This window comes from Hoplias malabaricus, chromosome 2 (assembly GCF_029633855.1).
Source record: "Hoplias malabaricus isolate fHopMal1 chromosome 2, fHopMal1.hap1, whole genome shotgun sequence".
Taxonomy (NCBI): Eukaryota; Metazoa; Chordata; class Actinopteri; order Characiformes; family Erythrinidae; genus Hoplias; species Hoplias malabaricus.
The window spans coordinates 28,544,407-28,562,836 of NC_089801.1; the positions used below are offsets into that span (position 1 = coordinate 28,544,407).

The 18,430-nt window shown below is 38.6% G+C and overlaps 1 protein-coding gene across 1 annotated transcript in view; it reads left to right on the plus strand.

Moving 5' to 3' along the window:
* LOC136686159 (mediator of RNA polymerase II transcription subunit 13-like) overlaps positions 1 to 18,430 on the plus strand; it is a 140,946-nt gene that overhangs the window by 24,930 nt on the left and 97,586 nt on the right. The window contains exon 2 of the mRNA XM_066659735.1: positions 877 to 1,114. Coding sequence (XP_066515832.1) covers positions 877 to 1,114 — 238 coding nt within the window. The remainder of the gene's footprint in view (positions 1 to 876; positions 1,115 to 18,430) is intronic.

Sequence of the window (18,430 nt, forward strand, 5' to 3'; positions counted from 1 at the left end):
TGAATGCAGTTATTTTAAGGTGCACAAATTGTGGACACAGATGTTCAGTTGTGCACCACATATATATAACCACAACTGAAAAGCCTTTTAAGCCTGCGGCAGTTTATACGTTTCAGTGTGTGTTTAAGCCAGTTCTACCAGCTAAATAAGGATATAGAAAATAACACAAAACTGTCGTAAAGGAACCGCTATTAAGGGAACACTGGGTAGTGTTTTGAACTTAAAATTACAGCTTCAACATCATTGTAATTTTTCACTGACCTCTAATAAGGAGATTAGAGGCTGTGTCATTGCTACTACAGAGCTCAGCACTGCAGAAATTGCACTATGTATCCTTTGGTGGAGGGCAGGAAAGCAAACTCCCCACCCTCCCCATCCTATTTGATTTTGGGACAGTACTGTGAAAATGAATTACACTCTGTAACTCTACGGGAAGCCCAGGAGCAAAAATATCAAAATGTTACCTAGTGTTGCTTTAAAACAGCTTGTTTAAGTCTACGTGAGGTGGCATGTCGAATCGCAGCCGCACAGTTCCAGGTCTCTGAGGTTCTGGGCTTGATCCTCACCTCAAGCCACCCACTAGGTGCTGTGTCCTCCCTGTGTCTGTGTGGGTTTTCTCTGGGGTTTCTACAAAATACATGGGGGTAGGTTGATGAGATGTGAGAAATTGTTGAAACAGATGTTTGAGTATGTTGAGTGTTTGAGTGTGTGATGCCCCAGGCTGTGTTGAACCCACCACCCCCACAAAAAAACAAAAAACAAAAAACAACAACAAAAAAAGATATATCAAAAATATATTACATTTTTGTTATTCATGCTTCGTGCTGTTTCATTCTTCTTCATTGTCCTCATCCTCTTACTCTTTTTCTCTTGTAGGCGGAGTTGACCGGCATTAAATGGCGGTGCTACAACTTTCGCGGTGGTGGCGAGTACGGACCGGTTATTTTGGCACCGGCGCAGGATGACCCGGTGTTGCGCAGCTTCACACGTTGCGTGCAGGCCAACCTGCTGTGTGTGTGGCGCCGCCGCGTCAAACCTGACGCCAAGGAGCTGTGGATCTTCTGGTGGGGAGAGGAACCCAACCTCAGTGACATCATACACCACGAGCTGGAAGGTGAGTCTTCTGAACCTTCCCCAGTTCACTGTGTGTGTGTTTAAGGTTCTCACCTTGATAATGTTCGCAGACGGGTGGACCCTTGCAAGCTGTTGGTTAGTTGGCTTTGGTATTTTCAGCCCCATTGCATATTGGAGTTCACAGACATTTTCTCCAATGATTCTTTTTTTTGTAATGAAAGAGCCATTTTACTGACACCAAGTGGCTATCTATTAGAGGTTCTGTACTTAACCTTTTGAAAACATGGCTGCTCCATTACGGTGACCCTCTCTAGGGAACATAAATCAGTTCATTCAAAGACAACAAAGCAATTTGAGTTATCATCTTGTGTGAAAGCAAAATAAAGAATTATCGATTTCATAACATTGTTTACTACTTTTGTGATGAAAATGACTTAAAGCTTCTTTAAGCCACACTATGTGGTGTCACTTTGCAGCTCAAATCTTGCATAAATTAAGTGGCAGTCAGTCCAGGCCATGGTGTTTTGTGACATTTGGGATTAAAATAACACTGCCAGAATTTTACTCTTGTCTTGATTTTTTTGGTCAACAAGCCAACAAATCTGCTGTCACAGAGCTCGTCACATTACACATTCATAGCCTGCTGATTTTAACTCCACATCATAGAATTCTTTAATTAATTGCCATCCCTGTCTGTCACATTGTCATGATAATTTACACACTCTAAACCGGCATTTAGATGTCTCTGCCTTAAAGCTGGCAATAACAAAATAGATTTATTTTCCTATTTCTCGCAAAAGCCACAAAATTCTGAGAAGTGTTGGGCTGAACGATTTGGGGAATGAATCTTATTATGACTATTCTGACCAGCATTGTGATTGTGATTTTAATTACAATAATTTCCTACAAATTAAGGTCCAGGACTGTTTTTATAATCAAGCAAACCAAGTTTTGGCTTGAAGTTTTAACTCTGAATGGAGAGTGCCAAACTGGCATTACACAACTATGTTTGGTTGCCTATGATAATAATAATAATATATAGGTAATAAGCAATATCCGTAATAATATATAGAAGATACATGTTCCAATTAAAACACATTAGATGCTGTTTTTGATAAAGAAGACTACAATTCAAATTGCGGTTGTGGTTTGAAAATTACAGCAATAAATCTTTCAGCTTAAACATTTTTTTTTGTTGCAAATGTTCACTCCATTTTCCTACCTAGAAGGTATTCTGTTATAATTAGAATTTCACGAACTGCTGTTGTGGTGTATTTTATATTTTGCAGAAATGAAAATAGGGTTTATTTGGCCTAAAATAAACTTGAAAATGGCAATGCAAACTATGGAAATCTAATTCATAATATAATGAGCAGTGCATCAGATATTATAATAATACAGTTACATTTAAAACAATGCCTCTGCGCTTTGTGGATACATTCCCTCAACATATCTTTTAATATTAGCGATGCAGATATATTCTTTTTTTTTTTTTTTTTTTACAATGGGCTGATTGCTGTTTTTTTATTTGCTTATATTCAATCCAAACTTACTATGTCTTACTACAAACTTACTAGGTAAACAAGCACTTTAAACACAATAGACCATTTCCAGTGCTTCCCAGTTAATTGTTACACTTCTAGTGACATTATTTGCTCGTTAATAGATCAAACAAGCTTTTTAAAACCTTAGAAATCTGTTCATGTGTTTCTTTTTAAATAAAATGAATGAAACAAAATGCCACAGTGGAACTTAATGAGACAAAAATGAGTCATTATCTTTTTGTGAAGCATTTAACTGAACAGTAATCCAGCCCTTACTCTATTACACTTATGTAATATCTTATTTTATGTTATTGAATCCTCACTTGCTCTTTTTTTGGAAGCAGAGTAACTCAGGCATATATTGGGTGCATTCTTTGGTCTACACAGCACTTAAATAAGTCTGACTAGTGCTGAAAATATAAATGCATAATGTATTAGAAGATTCTCGAAGTGTAGCTGCAGTGTGTAGTACATTTTCACATATATGGCTTACATTCTTTACATCATAAAACGGCAGTTCAGGTTCTGCAATCTGATTGGCTGCGGCATTCTCAAAGTCATAAAATAATGTTTTTACAGTGAAAGTCAAATATAGACAAACCTTATGGTCTATAAGCATGAGGTAGAGGCACAGTGCAGTGCAGCGCCGGTGTGGAGTTGTGTGATTGTTTTGATAAATGAATTAGCTGAACTGTAAATAATTTCATTAGCCATTTGAAAGTCTATCGTTTTCCTTCACACCTGTGGTCTACAGACAATTCACACTCGTTGCTGAATCATCTGGGGTTGGGTTCACACCTATTCATAAGGCATTTGTTTTAACTGTAAATAACCTATGCATTTGGTTCTGTTGTCAGCAAGAACACTCTGCACTGAAGCCTCTGAAGCAGTCTGTTCCTCTCCAGTGGCCAACTGTAATTTGCAAATAAACTACATCTTCATACATCTATTTGATGCCCAGGTCTACTGTCGGTATCCTCTGGAAAACGTGCTTTAAATTTATAATATAATTATAGCCTTCCAGTCCAGTATTCCCATCCAACCGGCCTTCACTAATAGAAATAAATTTCAACCAAAATGAAGATGAGGAACTGATCTGTTTCTGTTTATGTGTTTGAAGCAGAAATGATCAGACTACAATGTTGACTAAACCATTATTGTCACTCCTTGTTTGTAACCGCTTATCCAGTTCAGGGTCCGTAGCCTACAGGAATACAAGGCAGGAATACACCCTGGAGGGGGCGCCAGTCCTTCACAGGGCGAAACACACATACACACACACACACACACACACACACACATACACATATGGACATTTCTGAGCCACCAGTCCACCTACCAACATGTTTTTGTGGACCGTGGGAGGAAACCGGAGCATCCGGAGGAAACCCACGCAGACACAGGGAGAACACACCAAACTCCTTAGAGACAGTCACCCGGAGCAGAACGCAAACCCTTGAGCTGTGTGACTGCGCCACTCATCCGCCCGTCTCTAATTCAATGTTTGTTTAATGTACTTACTCTTGTCTTTTATTAAGGTCTCAAAATGTAGCATTTACTGTAGAAAGTTGCTGCGGGAGTGGCCTAATTTCTGTTGTGCTTATTACGGCTGTGATGATTCTAATAACGCGCTTGGCGTTTATGGTGGGCCCTGATAGCCTTAGAAATGGACTCTTGAAATAAAATGTAGCAATATAATTTCCCAGACGCTCTTTTGCAGGGTTTACAGGACCTTGGGGAGGCAGGCAGATGAGAGAGAGAGAGAGAGAGAGTGCTGAGTGCAGGGCTCTTGCCTCTCTGTCGCCTGTGAGACTGTGGCTGATTCTGTGTGGCGTGTGGCTCCTCGAGTGTACTGTGTCGAGAGCGAGAGAGAGCACGATCAGCTGAATCTACACAAACTATTTATAGAGCCATTTGCATTATCTCATCCCACACAGGGAATCTCGCGACTCTTGACCAAAGGCTGTGGAGGACAGGGAGTGAGAGTAAGATCTGAGAAAGAAATGGAGTGAAATGGAGAGCATAGCGCAACATAGATTAAAATGTGCCCCATGGACTTAAGGACACCTGCTCGACTGAAGGTTTCTTTTGTATCTAAGGGTATTTGTAGGTGGTGTGTTCCCCTTTGTTGCAGGAACAGACTCTGCCCTTCAAGGAAAGCTTTACATTACAGTGGTAGACTGCTGAGATGTGTTGATAGCATTCAGCCACAACAGCATTACTGAGGTCAAGCTCAATGGAAGTGTGTGCTGTTTCAGAGTGGATTATGTTTTAGCATTTTCTGCCAATATTGACTCAGTGCTTAAACCTGGTTATGGATTGGTGTCTTCTCTGTAATAAAATGGGCTTAAAAATCTATTATTTTAGTCTGTTTTAGATCAGATATAGACTGAGTGCAAGGTCAGTAAACATTTCTTTTTATTCAAATTTATACAGTATTATTACTAATACAATGACAATATTCTACATATCCTAGGTCTACACATACATCTTGTTCTTTGACTACCAAGAACATGGTGTCCTTTGTATGTTAATAACCCTAGCCTTGGAGCTCTGGATTAAATTAATGAAGCACAATTTGGACACCATCCCCTCTCTGCATTAGTCAACAAAATATAACCCAATAAATGATTAATCTGCTATGTTTACGATCACTAACGACAAAATCACCATCGTCTAAACCGAAAATCACACATAATTTTGGATACAGTATTATCCCCAAGAAGAGAAGCACATGCTTTTTTCCTTGAATGCAGGGACAAATACATTCTTCTCACGTGCAATTTTTAAAATTTTAAAAATGTTTAGGTTATTTTTTGTTGAATGAAATCTCAGTAGTCAGTTTAATACTACGCAACCTTTACCATGAAATGACACCAGAGCTGGAGAATGTTTGAATTTTGAATATATTTTAAATATTACAAAGGAAATGCTTTAAAACTTATTTTTACAACATTTTTGAACACATCCCCAAACATTTTTTGACATTCTTCAGCACAATTTCGTTTAGAACAGTGCGGTTTACTGTATACTATAAAGTGAAAATAAATTTTAAAAATTTTAAAAATCAACGTTAAATATTTGAGTTTACGAATAATGAGAGATTGGGAAAAAAATCTCCCCACAAACGTTGGCTGTGATCCATTGGCTTCATGGTTTGCACAGTTCTAATTATTGGTGTGTAAGCATAAGCCGGGCTAAAGAGAAAATTGTGTATATTTAATGTTTTGCCAAACGGTCCAGCTATAGTTTTTGATAACAGTAATTTAATGTTGTGGTTGTGTAAGTGCTGACCTCCTCTGAGCGAATGACAAGGTTGCAGTGCAAACGCTTTTGTGCATCACAGAGAGCTGTGTGCATTTCATTCACAGAGACAGAAAATTGTCTCTGATATTTGTAGGATCTCGTGCTCATCCTAGTTTAGACACAAAGACACACACACACACACACACACACACGCATACGGGATGGCAAGGACCTCCGGCGGCATGACTCATGCCACTTTCTGTGTCCTGCTCTGCATGTGCAAGTGTGTGTGTGTGTGTCTGTGTGTTTTTGTGTGTGAAAGTGTGTTCACATGTCACTCACCAAAGCTTGCACATCTCTCCCTCTCTCTCTCTCTCTCTTCCCCTGGGTGGCTTCATCACTACAACCCTCCCTTACATAAAACAACTTCACCTCATCGAGTGCAAGACCTGGCAGGGTTAAGGTCAAAAATCTGTGCAGTTTTCTCCATGCCAACAAGGCACGGGATGATTTATCACTCTTTCAATAATATTGGTCGATATCATTGTTATAAGAAGGCATGCATTTCGACAAAATTTTTAAAAAGTTTTGTAGACACATGAAGTAAGACTGTAGAAGACAAAAGATGCACATATTATGGACTCACAGTTTTAATATCTTCATTGAAAAGCATGAAGCAAACGGGACACTCTGGAGCAGATGAACCTGAGGCACATTTCCACTACATGGTAGTCGCACCACCCGCCTCTCATTGGAGTCTTTGAACATTTATCTTGTTTTTATCAACATACTGTACAGTATTTGTGGACATATATATATAGAGTTCATTATAAACGTCATCTTTAATAACGTTATATTGCCTCTACAGTGACTGGACAATCAACTGTGGTCAAAAACCATTAAATTGAGAGTCCAGCTTTATCATTACTCATAAAATTCTAAACATTTTATACACTTCAGTCTTCAGATAAAATTTTATTTGAGCTGCAGGAAATCCAGAATAAAGAGAATTGCAAAGTTTACAGTAGCCATTCTTACCAGATCGCTAGCTGCTCTATCGACATGGTTCTGGCTGCTCCAATGATCCTTACATAGCTGTGCACAAGATTAATCAGTGCACTATTCACTATATACTTCACTACAGATTGAGCACTGTAGGGAACAGAGTAGTGGGGCCATTTGGAACATGCCTTACTTTGTGTATAGAGAATGAACTGAAGGCTCTGCAGCTCAAAAAAATAAATAAATAAAGGCCTTGACGTGAGACTGTTCAGAACTAAACCTAATGTTGATTGGACACTCAGAGGCAAGACAAAATGTCTAGCAAGGCTTGGTTAATACAAGAGTTTAATCCAGGTTTGGGTTAACACTGTGATAGAATGTGAGAAAAAATGTCCTCCCTTTGCCTTGTGGCAATGCGTCGCCCCATCATCAGCTAATGGCAAAGCAAAAATGCAGGGTCGAGTAGGTACCATGTAGTGGAAAAGCGCCACGTGTTCAGTGGCAATTGTCGACTAGAGAGGTATAAAAACTCTCACCACCACCACCAGTACTGGCTTGTGGAAAAGTGAAGCGCCATTCGGTGGAGTAATGGAGCACCATCCAATACATTTGGGATATGCTGGAGTGATCCAAAAATAATCTTTCATTCAACATGGCTGGATGCCATTGACTCCTCACAGAAATGTTCCATCATGTTGTCTATATCTTTCCCATGAGAAAAGAAGCTGTTAATGCAGTGAAAATGGAAACAACTGACACAAGGACAGGATGAATGGTTGATAATGTGCCTGTTTAATGATCCCTATTGGAACAAAGATGCACTGGAAATGATGGGAAGCCTTAAGTCACGCCTTTAGCATGTGCATGCACATGGCTGTCGTTTATTATCCCAGGGTCTGCTCTTCTAGATATCTCTTACAGAGCCCATAAGAAGAGATCTGTGTGAATTGGATTCAGTGTTCAGTGTGTGTGTGTTAATCATTTCTCAGCACAGATTTTAAGCAGGTTTTTTTAAAAGCATTTCAGCATCACATTCCTCATATCTTAGTCTTTGTGTCTGCTTATTATAGCAGTCCAAACACTGCTGCTCTTTAGACACACGAGGTATTTCTGCTGCAGTGTGGGATGAGCCCTGTGTGTGTGTGTGTGTGTCTCTTGCTGCTTTAGTTGGAAAACACTCCTCCAATGTCAGCCTCCTCTCCCTGTCTCCCCCCACCTCTCACTTTCTCATTTCTCTTTTTCTCTTGTCCTTTCTCTGTCTTGGTGTATTCCTCTCTACCTGTTTCTTTATCTCTCATTGGCCCTGGGCCTCTCTGTGTTGCCGTGTTCTCCTCCCCCCTCTTTCCCTTTTCTGTTTTGCTTGTCTATCTCTGTCTGTCTTTCATTCTCATTCCCTTTTCTATTTTTCTTCTCTCTCTCTCTCTCTCTCTCTCTCTCTCTCTCTCTCTCTCTCTGTATGTATATATATATATTCCTCCCAGTTGTTCTCTTTCTCTTTCTGTCTCTACCCCCCCACTTCCATTTCTCTGTTGCTCTCTGTCTCATGTGCACTTGGAGATATGGCAATTTTTAATGAGCTGTGAAGTTTATTGATATGTATATACAGACTGTGAACTGTAAAATAATAAAAATAAATCCAGTAAACAAACAGTAATATTTGTACCAGCCACATAAACGTACTAATGGTCGGTTGTGTTATTCGCCCAGAAATTCCCTATTGAAGAAAGTGTATTAACTGATATTATTGCTTAATTATTCATTTGAATAGCCTCCTAAAAGTGGTGATTTGGTCTTCACTTACCCCAGATGTAGCTGCTCAGCCTGGGCATGTTAAGTGTGTTTAAGGTGGCGCTGCTGGGACTTTTTCAGTTCTAGCAAATCTCCGAAAATAAAATGTTGTGATTATGTATCATATATCAGGAGAATGTCTGGACTGTCATTTGAATACAGTCTTGTGCATACATAAGTAGCCCATCCCTAACCTCCTTCCATTTTCTCTGTTTCTGAGTGTCTCTGTGTCTCTATCTCTGTCTCCTGCTTTCTCTCTCACTCATCCTTAACTCCTCCCCCTATCCCCTCTGTTTTCCCACACTCTGCCTCCCTCAGCTGACCTTTCCCCAGCTGGGTGTGCAGGGGTCAGGTGAAGGGCAGTGGCGTGAATGGAGCCGGGCAGCAAGCCCTGACCACCACCTAATGGGCTTTTTGAACCCTGCTATGGTCTTATAGTGAGGAGTGCTTACCAGCCATAGAGAGGCTTAAGGAGGGGAGCCCAGGGTTGGCAAGCAGAACGCTGTGTGTGTGTGTGTGTGTGTGTGTGTGTGTGGAATACACAGTGATAGAGCTCACAGATGAGAGCTGGTGTATTTTGTGGGTTTTGTCGTTTCAGGCCATGGAATGATTTAGTCATATTAATAATTCTTTTTTTTATTTGGCCTGGAAAAACAGCACAGTCCCTTAGATGATGTCACGGCTGAGTGTGTAATTGTTTCACCTTTTTTTTAACTTCTTTGCTCTGTTTTCTCCAATAAAGTCACTAGGCTCTTTAGAATGAGGCAAATTATGGCCAAATTTGGTAAATGATTAATAGGCATTTAAATAAAGTGAACCCATATATACGTTCAGGTACATCAATGTAGGTTTTTACATTACTAATTAAGGAATAAGAATTATACAGTTAAATGTATGTGATTATTCACAAATATCTTCATATACTTTTCTGTTAACTGTTAGAACTCTTATACACATTCTTATGTGTAAGGTAATGTATATAGAGTTGCACATTATGTATCTGTTTATGTGTAGATCCATAATGACATAATATGAGTAACATGAATTATTACATGCACATTACGTGTATAGTCTGCACAGTGTGTATAATCTGTATAGAAATGCTTAAGAAAAAAGAAGATAATCTGAAGGAGCCACATGCGATAAATCAAAACAAACTGCTCAGGGTTAACCTTTGATTCAGGATGGTTGGAAACGATCCTGGTTCCGCTCTTAATGTTAGCTGTTAGTGCTCCACTGTGGCTAGGCGTGTCTGCCGCTGGCTCTCTGAACCATTGTCATTGGCTCAATGTCAAAGACACAGAGAACCTCAGTATCACACTAAGCGTATACACCGTTGTCCTGACCCTCCCACGGGTCCTAGCGCTGGCCGGAGCAGCTTGACATACCCTTATCCACTTTAATCATTTATTGTACCTGCATTCTTGTATTTTTGTTAAAGTGCAAATTTTGTCCACTACTCCTCTAGTGCTTGAATGACCCACGCATTTCAAAGATTCATCAGTCCAGACCATTTCAGAAAGAGACAGTATACTACCCAGAAATAGACACAACTAAATATGACATCAGCAACTACATTAGGGATATGGGAATTATGGGCTGAGGCAGAGATCTTTCTCACAGATTTAAACTCTATGTTTCAAAATATATTTTAAATAATATAATAGATTTAGTCAAACTAATAAAAGTATTTTAAAGTTAACATAAAGAAAAGGATTAAACACAAATACCAGTTGACCTTTAGCAGTAACTCATCCATAATAATTCAGAAATAACGGCGCTTCTGTACTGCCTTTGTGCTTTTTCACTCTCACTGTCGGATGTGGAAAGAGCCAAACGATTTTTTTTTAACAAGAGCATTGCCTTTTCAGTGTCAGCAATGATCAGTTTGAAATATCTGAAAATCAAATCATCGTCTTGATGTATATAGTCTTTGAAAAAGTAGTTATCTGTTTATAATTCTGACATTATTGTGTGTCAGGCACTACATGTAATATTAGGTGTTTATTGGAGGACTTGTTATCAGCTTTTCTAGGATATCTGTAGGAATACAGTACAGTCGTTATTATATAGAGTTGGCTGCATTTTCATTATCTCGATAGTACTCCAAAATATTCCAGAGCTTGTCAATCTGATACGTACGACCCATAGCACTGGACTGTTGGACAGGAGCATCTATTGATTTTTTAAAATACAAAGCAAGAACAGCGTACTGGTTTTCAGATGGAGATTGTTTTGATGGTCTGCTAAATCTTGACTAAGCATGCCTGTTAGCAGTTTCATTTTCTGTAAGCCTTTCTATGTTAATCTCACCTCCTATAAAAGTAGCATATTATGAAAACATTATGTATTCGATGCATGTGCACGCTAATTTGCACAGTGGGAGATTTTCGGCTCAGATAGGTTCTTGCAGCTTGGACTTTTCCCACTCGCTTTAGGCATGGAGTGGCACCTGTGCAGGAAATACTCTGGGACATTAGCAGCCCTTTTCACTCATGTGCTCACTCAGACTTTACCTGGATCTAACAGGGTAAAGCCTGTGCAATGTCCAGGACAAATGTTGCAGATCTTTTCGTGGTTTGTGTAAGAGCACAAAGAGCAAAACAAACAGAGTGAGTGCAGAAAAATGTAAGTACTTATTCAATATGGAGGAAACAAGAATTGAGATGAAAGAGAACTGAGCGAAAGCTCATGCTCCTCGCTCCTCACACTGAACTGAACTGTGGCTCATTCTCACTTAATGGACCAGGAGTTGAAAGCATTCGTTTTGAACAGGGCAGTTGATACAGGGGGAGAATGGTGTTGTGGTGTGGGATCCTTGTGGTATTTTGACCATAGCATGTCATTGATATTTCATAAAGACACAGAACCATGTTCACTAGTGGAAAAGGGGTATAGGGTATACTAGTGGGTTTTCTAATATATGTAATCTTCTAATATATGAACTCTCCTTGTTTTTGAAATGAAGGCTGCTCTATGGCATTTCCTCTGTTTGCATACATGTAGTATCACTGGGACTTTTCCAGTTTTTGAAATGTGGTTGCACAGCTGCTTTTAATCCTCATGATAAAGAGCTGAGTATGATAGGTGATTAGGTGCTTAGCTAGTTACAGAACTGGGGGAGCAAGTGTTGTTATGATTGTAACAAGTGTTGTTTGACTCATATAATTGCGTTACAAGGCCACAACATGTATCAGCAATCAGGAGTTCTCCCAAGGTTGCCTGTGACGCAGAACAATGCTGGGGATTTTCTGTTGGAGCGCACTAAGTGGGAGTTCTGTGACTCTGGGTGTAATGCTATGGGTTTTATTAGCCAGAGTAACGTTTGCAAGTCCTTCGGGCCATATGTCAGGATCTGCCCTACTTGGGCCTGTTTTGGTTCCATGAAAACTTTTTTCCCCCCAGAATAGCTCAGCATCTCATGAATAGCAAAGGCAAATAATGCACATAAAAAAACCCACAAACTGTGCCAAGGACCCCGGTCAAGTGCACATTTAGTCAGCATTGTAGAGTCATCATCCCGCTCATAAAAAGCCTCCTTTTCATCCACTGCCTTAGGTCTCATATACCTGGCTGAGAGGAGGCACGGCAATAGTCATCTACAGCTGTATTAGCCTCTTCATGACACCCACTCAATTCACTGTCCATTCACTGCATTTATACCCAGGGTCACTATGGCAAGTGGAGGATGAAATCAAGTTGTCAGAGAAAAGCACCAAAATAATCCTGTGTCTTTAGGTGCCAAAGCCACTATTGATCCAGGTCCTGAAGAGCCAGGAGTAGGCCATATTTTATATTTTCTTACCTTGTTGCCAATCTCATACCTGAGGCTTATGGCTTGTATTTGGTTTATTGAATAAAGACCCATATAAATCACCAACATTTCTTTTTCTCTTAGAATTAAACAGGCTTTTATTGTTAATGTCTGTTAAGGTATGAAAGCTGGAGTAGGTGGTTTGCCTTAAAAACTATTTTTGTTATTTTCTCGAGTTACTCTTCACATCTTGATAGCAATCAGTAAATCAAATGCTCCGATGATGTAAATAAATCAATTTATAAAACCCGTCCAGTCATTTCATGATATGACTGGACGGCTTACCTGCTTGTCTACTATGTTACCTTCAGAGCCTCTCTGATCATTCTGCTTTCTACAATTTAATCACCTACTCCAGTTTTAAGGTGGACACAGGCTTTCATTTGTGCACGGAAAAACTCTAGCAGCCTTGTTAGTACAAGCACAGCACTCACTAGCACAGCACCACTGCATCAGTGTTACTGCAGCACTGAGAATGATCTACCACTCAAATCATACCTGCTCTGTGTTGGTCTTGTGGGGGTCCTGATTGTTGAAGAACAGGGTGGAGTGGGCAGAAGAATGTATGCACAGAAGTAGGCGGACTACAGTGTGTAATTGTAGAACTACCGTTGGCCATTGGAGCTGATCAAATGGACAATGAGTGTACATACAAGGTAGGTGTCCCTGATTGTGGTATTGTTCAGCGTATAATGTCTATTGTGAAGTTCAAAATGCTTCATATACATCTACGGTCATCATAGAAGTCTGCTTACTTATTAATACAATGAAATATCAATATTTGATATATAGGAGTCCAAACATTTGGACACATTGTGTATTTGTAACTGGCCTCTGTTCTGATTGGGTTCTGGTTTAGGTCTCAAACAAAATTAGTCCATATTGGATTCACTCTTTTTGTGATGTCACAAAATACCAAACATTTACATCTGTTATATAAACTCATTCAGCTTAAAGTAGTTTAGCCCGTTTTGCTTTTTTCATTTTCTTTCGGAAAAATGCAACCAATCAGAGTAGAGCTTTAGTTTGAATACTTTTTCCAGTATTGAGGTTTAACCCCAGTATTGAGGTGTGAGGAGCTAAACTCTTTAAAAGAAGGTTAAAGGGTTGGTTAAGCATTAGATCTTTAAGGAAATTACCTTTAACTCCAACAATAATAATGATAAAATAATAATATATAATAATAATAATAATAATAATAATTTGTTCAACATATATAGCGCCTTTCACAAACCCATGGACACTTTACAATCTCAGGGAAGAAAAAATTCACACACACAAAGAACTGAGAAAGAAAGAAACTTTTGTGCAGAGATTTAAAATGAGACTGGGCTGAACAGCTACAAAGAACAGGAGGAAGAGAGTTCCAAACTTGGGGGGCAGCAATGCTGAAAGATCAACCACCCATAGTAGAAAGTCTGAAATAAGGCACAGTAAGAAGTCCAGAGTTAGAAGATCTAAGACAATGAGAGGGACACTATGAAGAAATAACATTGGAGAGATAAGTAGGCACCAGACCGTGTAGAGCCTTAAAGTTTCGAAGAAGATTTTTGCACTTAATCCTAGACTCAACAGGAAGCCACTGCACCTTGGATTCTGATGGAGAAAGAGTTGGGCTCTTGACAGAGTGATTGGCAGTGTGCCAGGTATTAGAGAGGTTTGACTTTTTCAGTCATTGGTGAGTGTGTATGAGTGTGTGTGTGTGTGTGACAGTGTGGGAGACATTCTGTGTAGATAAGCTGTTTGACCCATATCACCGATCTGCTCTCTTTATCTGTTTCCTTCTCTAAGTGCCAGTTTGCCCTGGCTCACTAACACATTCTCAGCTCTTTTTCTACAGATGCCTTCTTCTTCTTCTCCACCTGCTGCTCCTTTGTCATAATTCTTTGGGGTGCCTTGTAAATTCAAACTGACATTCTCTTCGCAAAGTCGCTCAGGTGTCATCTGAGAGAAATCGGGAAGTTTAAAATAGGTTTAGTACAGATTCTTTGATATATCCAGGCCACTGAAGCTGTTTTTTTTTACGGAGATTGGGTCTCTGTAATGAGTAACTATCAGAAGAAAATGCTAAATTAGATTAGAGGAAATTAATTAAATCCTATAACAATGATGTTACTTATATAAAATATAAAAGTAAAAAATTCTTTAAGAAATGTTTTCTTAAAAATCATTAATATTTATAAAAGTGCATATTAGGCCTGGGCAATTAAATAAAAAATTAATGGAAATGGACATCCAGAACTTCTAATTGACATAGTGTTGTCTATATCAATTATATATATAAATGTTTTTTAATTTTTGTATTTATTTATTTTTTATTCTCTTATGTCCCCACGGTACTGTCCCTTTAAAACCACGCTACTAAGCTGTTGTCATGTGATTGCGCCCCTGTCTGCCCCACGGAAGCAACCTAAACACTAAGGCAGACCAAGCGACTCGAGCAGCTTGTACCAAAGAAAAACAGCATCTATGGTTTGGACTATGTGTTTTGACTATAATTAAGACGACAATGAACAAAAAGTCAACTGTAAACTCTGAGGAAAAAACAAAACAATTTCAGAGACCAAAGCACAATGACACACCAAATATAAACAGTGCTCAAAAAACAAGAGAGGAACAAGCTCCAGCAATATTAGAAATATATTCCATATTTAATACTGGAGCATATTTACAATACACACCTCATCACTGAACTATGAGGGTCAAAAACACAAAAACAAAACAGTTGTTAATCGTAATTTTTGTAAAATGTACAATTAATCGTGATATTGATTTGCGCTCATATTCACTTAATTCACTTCATTATTTTATTCACCATCACATGATTCTAAATCACCCAGGCTAAAGTACAGGGTCGATTATAATGGTGTTAAATCTGCACGCTTAAATATAAAGGTTCTCCAGAATGTCCTTTGAGTGATGCCATAGAAGAACCACTTTTGCTTCCATAAAGAACCATTTTTGGCATTAACTTTTAAATTGGTAAAGAACCTTTACATCAAGTGAACTTTTTAAAATGGTTCTTCACACTCACACAGCTTGTTTAACAAACAAGTTACTTCATGGGACCGATAGTGACATCGCTCAAAGAATCTTTTGCAGCATGTTTATGTTTAAGAGTGTAAGCTATTCAAATTAAACAATGAGGGAAAAAAAATAATAATGAATGAATATCTTTACAAAATATGTATAAATCATGCCCAAATGCTCAAAGTGTTTGTGGAGCACTCAGTAGCACACCTTGTGGACTATTCTGTTAGACATGAGTTAGAGAAAGTAGGAGTGAGAGAGATAATGTGTCAAGTCAGTTCCATGAGTTGCTTCACATCATTAACAAAAAAACAAAATATGTTAGGCTGTACCCCCACAATCTTATAAAAATTATTGCTGCACCATTGCCCCCTTTTTATTTTTTTATTTATATATGTTTGGACACATTAATTTTTAAGTCTATACCTATTATACCGCCTCTACTGTTTTATTCCTATCAGGTTAGAGGAAACTCATTATCACACGGAGAATGTGCAATGACGGCTCGCGATTAATTGGCAGCCCTTGGCAGGAGCCAAACTTGTGGATGTCGCCAATTAGACTCAGTTTAAATGAAGTATATGTTTTACTGCATGGCTTTGCGTCAGCCAGGCCTTTCAGTAAGTGCAGGCGTTTCTGTGTTGTGGAGAACAGAACAAGAGACTCAACTCCTCTTTTCCTCCTCTTTTTTCCAATAAATGTGGCTTTCTTGTTCCTTTGCTCTCTCTTTCTCTTTCTGGTAAAGGCTTCTCTCTCTCTCTCTCTCTCTCTCACTCACTCTGTTCCTCCTCTCTCTTTCTTCTGCCTTAGCCAACTGTTCTCATATTTCTCCCTGTGTGCTCATTTTCAAATTTGTCTCTCTCTGCTACTCCCTTTCCCTCTCTCTCTCTCTCTCTCTCTCTCTCTCTCTCTCATTCAGCCGCTTGCTCGCTCGGCAGTTGGGGACACAACCATTGTTTCAGCAAGCTCTCTGCCATACATCATGGGCTAAATATAGATCTTCAGTGAATCGATGAGAGAGAGAGAGAGAGAGAGAGAGAGAGCACTGGAGGAAATACACAGCACCCTTCCTCTGTTTATCACTCCCTCTCTTTGCCTACGTTGTCTGCAGCCTTTGGTCTAACAAGCTACAAGTAGTTTGGCACGTGGAAGTGACCTTATTCAGGCCAAAGGTGAACAATAGAGGACGCAGTAATTTCTAGTCCACATAAAGGAGCAGCGAGTAATATTTAACACCAAAAAAAGTAGCAGGCAGTATTTATAAATGAATGAATCAGTCCATGATCTAAAGACTTTGTCTCCACACGGGGGTGGCTTTGCTTAAAACTGGTTTAGAAACATTCAGGCAACAAAACATCTGTTATGTTTCATGAAACATTTAATGTGCCCTTGACTAAAAAAAGGCAGGTTCTAGATATAAAATGTAGACCATAATTATACATTTAGATGAAAAAAATAAACATTTAGAAGAGGTTATTCATATTAGCTTTTGTTTTATGACGTTAAATTGAGAAACACTATCACACACAATTATTTAAATTATTTAACAAATTTTGGACAAATACACTGCAAACTGCCACAGAAACGTTCAATTCAATGTTTTTTAAATTGATTTTACTGACTGTTTGCTTGTGAGATCAGTATTTCAAAAACCAAAGATTTCCATAAAGATATCCATTTCTGCAGTTATTTCACTGTATTTAACATTACCTAATATATTTACATAAAAATTACAGCTTCAAATCATTGTGATTCTTAAGTGAGCTGTAATAGGGATAATAGAGCATCTCTCATTACTATTCTGGGCTCAGCACTGCAGAAACTGCATTGTGTAATTTTGGAGGAAGGTAGGAAACCACCTCTTCTCTTCCCCTCCCCATTGATTTCAGTACTTTGCTGTAAAAACTAATTACGCTGGGGAGCCCCAGGAGCATAAAAACCCAAATCTTCACTAGTGTTTGTTTAATTCTAAGTAATATTGAAACAGATTAGTTTAAACAAGCTTTTAGTTGATCATACTGTTTAAAAGATTATTCAATACAATTAGTACACACAATAAATGAAACTGCCATGAAAAATAGTCTTGCCGGCTGTTAAAGTAAATTAACAAGTAATATTTAAAATGAATTAAATCAACTTGAAATATAGTGCAGATTATAATGCTAATCCAATGTTAAAAATCCATCATTTTCTGCCTGTTCTATGGAACTAACACAACTTTCATAGAATGGGTCGCATGAACATTGCATTTAAAAATTCTTGTGCCCTGCTTGCTCTGCTACTCCAGTGTGTTAAATAAACAACAAACATTAGCTAGCATATGTATGTTTCAACTGAAGTGAGGAGCTACACTTTACCACAGTTTGTTTACATTACAAATCATCCGGTGACCTCATTATTTCAACATTATTTATATGACTTAGTGGTAAATAACTTCATATTTCAGTAATCCCAGTACTTCCCCTACACTATGTTTGCCCCTGAAACGTTAAAATGATGCTTGCGCTGTGAGAGGAAAATATGATCTGTGCTAGTTTGCTTTCCTTTCGCTTCCTAATATTCCTTGGCACAACCACAAACATTTCCTGTTTATGTCTCTCAGCACCTTAGTCATACAGGAACACATAGCAATTTAGCTGTTTAGCCACTTAGCTAATGTGTTGCAGGGTGAAAACAGATTTTACATGACTGCATATTCATTTTTTATGACTGTTACAGACATACACTAGCACATTACATATACTTCAGAAAAACTATAGAAAGTGAAATAACATTAAATCTAGGGTATACATGAACAATTTCTCACTATGAGATGGTGGGAATATTTCAAGATTTACCAGTCTTTCTACATGCTTTTGCTTGTTTTAAGTCATTTCACACAGTAAAAGTTTCTTATCAGAACATAATTTGATTTCAAGGAATACTGCTTGAA